The sequence below is a fragment of the Taeniopygia guttata genome, chromosome 33, assembly GCF_048771995.1.
Source record: "Taeniopygia guttata chromosome 33, bTaeGut7.mat, whole genome shotgun sequence".
In the NCBI taxonomy this organism is placed as follows: Eukaryota; Metazoa; Chordata; class Aves; order Passeriformes; family Estrildidae; genus Taeniopygia; species Taeniopygia guttata.
The window spans coordinates 2,553,196-2,557,747 of NC_133058.1; the positions used below are offsets into that span (position 1 = coordinate 2,553,196).

A 4,552-nucleotide genomic window follows, 5' to 3' on the forward strand; every position below is an offset into this window, starting at 1 on the left:
GAGAAGGCAGCAAAAGGGCATCTCTGCAGAAAACTGTGCTGGGACATCCTTTAGTTCCTTTAAAGCCACCGAGAACGCAACCCCTCATTGATGCAGTCTGTGGCAACAGGGAAGGTACAGATAAACAAAATGAGAAATGGCACCAACAATGACATTTATTGTGGACAATATGAAAAAAGTAAATAAAAAGAATCTCAAAAATTAAACCAACAAGAAGTATCAAAAATTACTTTTATTACAAGTGATTTGCAGAAACTGGCCAGCAGTTTAATGTCCCTGAAAGCATCCAGTCATCAGTCTCCTCACTGCAGCCTTGAGCTCCTGGTTCCTCAGGCTGTAGATGAGGGGGTTCGGGGCTGGAGGTACCACCGAGTACAGAACTGACAGGGCCAGATCCAGGGATGGGGAGGAGATGGAGGGGGGCTTCAGATGGGCATACACTGCTGTGCTGAGGAACAGAGAGACCACGGCCAGGTGAGGGAGGCAGGTGGAAAAGGCTTTGTGCCGTCCCTGCTCAGAGGGGATCCTCAGCACAGCCCTGAAAATCTGCACATAGGAGAAAACAATGAACACAAAACAGCCAAATGCTAAACAGGCACTAACTGCATTGAGCCCAAAGTCCCTGAAGTAGGATTTGGAGCAGGAGAGTTTGAGGATCTGGGGGATTTCACAGAAGAACTGGCCCAGGGCATTGCCATGGCAGAGGGGCAGGGAAAATGTACTGGCTGTGAGGAGCAGAGCATTGAGAAAGGCACTGGCCCAGGCAGCTGCTGCCATGTGGGCACAAGCTCTGCTGCCCAGGAGGGTCCCGTAGTGCAGGGGTTTGCAGATGGACACGTAGCGGTCGTAGCACATGATGGTCAGGAGAGAAAACTCTGCTGAGATGAAGAAGGAAAAAAAAAAAAGTTGGGCAGCACATCCTGAGCAGGAGATGTTCCTGGTGTCCCAGAGGGAATTGTGCAGGGCTTTGGGGACAGTGGTGCAGATGGAGCCCAGGTCGCTGAGGGCCAGGTTGAGCAGGAAGAAGAACATGGGCGTGTGCAGGTGGTGGCCGCAGGCTACGGCGCTGATGGTGAGGCCGTTGCCCAGGAGGGCAGCCAGGGAGATGCCCAGGAAGAGGCAGAAGTGCAGGAGCTGCAGCTGCCGCGTGTCTGCCAGTGCCAGCAGGAGGAAGTGGCTGATGGAGCTGCTGTTGGACATTTGCTGTGGCTGCACATGGGCACCTGGTCATGGAGAAAGGACAGGGACAAGTCAGGAGAGGCTGTTTGGAGCCAAACCTGGGCCATTCCCTGCAGCCTGTCCTGCTGGGACTCACCCACCCTTGTTCCTGCTCTGGGAAAACCTTCACCCAGGTCCCTGCCTGAGCTCCAGTTGTGCTGGCTGAGTGTGCCAGGAGCAGCCAGGCCTGTGCTTGGGGGCTCTCAAGGAGCCATCCCTGCCCTGCTTCCCTGGGTTTGTGGCCCTGTGGCAGAGGGACAAGGCTGGATATTCAGGATTTGTCAGGGGAATCACTGCAAAAAGGCTTGGATACCATCTGCACTAAGACTTCAAAAGGAAAAAGATGGGAGGAGTTGGTTTTAGGAATTGTTTTCCTACCCATACACCATTCCTGGCTCTCTGAGGTCAGAAATCCCCAGCATTCCTGCTGCATTCAGAGTTTGCCACTGAGAGATGTGAGAGGCAAAGGATTCCCTGTGGCTGAGGGCAGGTGAGGGGCTGGATGGGCTTGTTCCCCCAGCACTGCTCTGTTCAGCCCCCTCTGCTTCCCTGAGCATCTCCCTGGGTCTGGACATTCCCTCCTGAGAGGTGCCTTGTCCCTGCCAGCGCTCACAGAGCCCATCCCACCCTGTGTGCCCTCGGCCCGGCCCTACAGAAACCTGCCTGTGTGCAGGGCCCTGGCTGGGGCAGGCTCTGTGTGCAGCTGGGCAAGGGCAGCTCAGGAGAGCCCTGCTGGGCCCTGCAGAGGTGATGCTGCTGCTGTCCAGGGCTGAGGAGTGGCTGAAGGTCCTTTGGGAGGCTCCCAGCAGAGAGACTGACCACCCAAAGTCACAGTTCTGGAGTCTCTGTAAATGTTCAAACATTCCTGTGATGATCCTGTGTGTCCCTTTCAATTCAGAATGTTCTGTCATTCTGGGATTACAATTCCTGTTCTGCTTCTCTCATCCCCCTGTTGCCTATAATCAAAAGAGAAAAAAAAAGAACCCTTGCAACAGTGTTCGAAAAGTAAAGTAAAAACCAGACCTTTATTGGAAGCTCCCAGGTGTCCCAGTGGGGATGAGGCACACCCAGCCCCTGATTTCAACAGTTCATTAAGATTGATTAATTAGGATATTTAACAGGAACATCCTATAGGAGATTCAGTTGCCCCAATTACACACCCCCGGCTCAACCCATTGGAGTAGGTCCAAAGACTTCTTTGCCCAGATTTTGTTATCCCTGCTCACATTCAAAAACGAAAATGTCCTTTTTGTAGGTCCTCTTCCTTATAATAAGACTATATAGTATTAAAGGAATGTATTTAGACAGTCAGCTTATTGTTCTAAAATCTAAGATAAAGGTAAGGAAGCATACTAGAGGTAATTAAGGATTATAACTATATTAACTATATAATAGTAGTTTAAAATAGTTGAGAGTTTAATAGAGTTAGGTAAGATTATAATTTTATAACTATATCATAATAATTTACAGAACTGCGACTATATGAAAAATATATGAAAAGCAAAACCCTTTTTGTCGTCACCCCAAACTTCCCACAGTGCTCCAAGCAGGAAATTGAAAACACTACCAGGAAAGGTGCTCAACTGTACAGCAATCCCAGGCTTACCTTCTTTGGGAAGTGCCCTCCGGAGCTGTGCCCAGGCTGGTCTGGAGCTGGGAGCAGCCCTGCCCCACCCAGCCCCTCTCAGCAGCAGCACCTGCCCTGCTCAGGGTGGCTCCTTCCCCCCACAGCTCCTGGCCAGCGCTGGGAGCAGCTCCAGGGCCGGCTGAGAGCTGTCCCTGGCAGGCAGCAGAGTCCTGGCCCAGCACAGCGCCCTGGGCTGCAGGACCCTGCTCTGCAGGACAGCCCTGGGCACCCCTGGCTGCTCTGCACAGGAGATGAGCAGAGAATGCACTCACAGGGGCTGTGGGCATTGGGATGTTCCAGCTTTAGGAGATCGCTCCAGGAGCTGCAGCTGCATTGTCCTGCAGCCAGAGGTTCCTGTGCCAAGGGCTGGCAGTGATTCTGCCCCAGGCACTTCTCAGCCCCTTCCCAGCCCTGACTGATTGAAGCTCTCTGTGCCTCTGTGCTGTGCCCGGGCTGGCTGCAGGCAGTGCCCCAGCCCTGCTGGGCTGGGAGAAGAGCTGCTCAGCAAGAGAAATGTGCTTTTGAAGCTCTGCTTGGTTACCAGGATCACCCTCTGTGCCAGGAGCCCGGCCCAGCTCAGCAGCACAGACACAGCACAAGGACTTTAATGACCCTCTGGGGCTTTGTGCTCAGGCCCTGGACATCAGGCCCTGAGAGGGAGCTGCAGAAACCTCTCCAGAACTCCAAGTCACAATCCAACTCCAAAGTTTCTTGGACTTTTAATGGGTCCCACTGAGGGACACGACTGAGAAAGTGTCCCCAGGCCCCAGGCAGAGCAGAGAACTGGAGGCACTGATGACAGGTGGGGACAAAGAGAAGCCAAGTCTTGGTGCCCTGGGGCACAGCAGGGTCTGTGCCACCAAGGGCTGTGAGGAGACACCTTGTCCTGAGGCCCTGGGGCCTCCTGGCACAGCCCCAGCCAGGCTGGGCACTGTCAGCCCCTGGTCCTGCCCTCAGCATCCCCCCCTAGCCCACATCCCAGTGGCCTCAAGGATCTGCTGGAAGGAGTCCCTGGGGAGCCTTGGCCAGGAATGGCCCTGGGGGCTCCTTCATGCTCCCAGGGACTGCAGGTTCTTCAAAGGACTTTGGGCTTTGCTTTTGCCTTGCAGTCTCTGAGAGCTTTGTTCAATCATGGCCTCCAATTATCTGCTGTAATTAGTCCCTGGAGAGACTTTGTCGATAACAACACTCAGTGGGGCCCATTAATGCTTCAAGGTACTTCAGTTCTTTTAAGGTACTTGGTGTTTCCCTTGTAAACCAGACTCTGTGTGAGGTTTGTGCAATCATGGCCCCAATTATCTGCTTTAATGAGTCCCTTGAGAGCTTTGTGCAGACACTCAATGGAGCTCATTAATACTTTTAGATACTCAACTTTTATATGGTACTTTGGATTTTCCTTTGCACACTGAGAGTTTTTTGTGCCATTTTGAATCTCTGAGAGGATTTTGTGCCATCCTGGTCTCCAGTTTTCTGCTCCAAAGAGTCCATAAGGAGCCTGTGCTGGGGATGGACCTCAGTGGGACACATTAATGCATTGAGACATTTTGGGTTTTTGCTCTTGATTTTAACTCCTGGAAAGTTTTGTGCAATCTCCTCTCAGGCCCTGAGGTTCCAGGGTCAGCTCCAAATGCACCACGGGGCTCATTAGGATCAAGCAAGTCCTAACAAACCATGGCTCTGCCTTGATTTCCCTCTGCTCTCGTGCAG

At 52.5% G+C, this 4,552-nt stretch overlaps 1 protein-coding gene across 1 annotated transcript; it reads right to left on the minus strand.

Moving 5' to 3' along the window:
- Positions 1-267: 267 nt before the first annotated feature.
- LOC140681237 (olfactory receptor 14J1-like) lies at positions 268-1,032 on the minus strand. Its single transcript, XM_072920714.1, has one exon. The coding sequence runs from the start codon at positions 1,030-1,032 to the stop codon at positions 268-270; it is 765 nt and encodes a 254-aa protein (XP_072776815.1).
- Between the last annotated feature and the right edge of the window lie 3,520 nt (positions 1,033-4,552).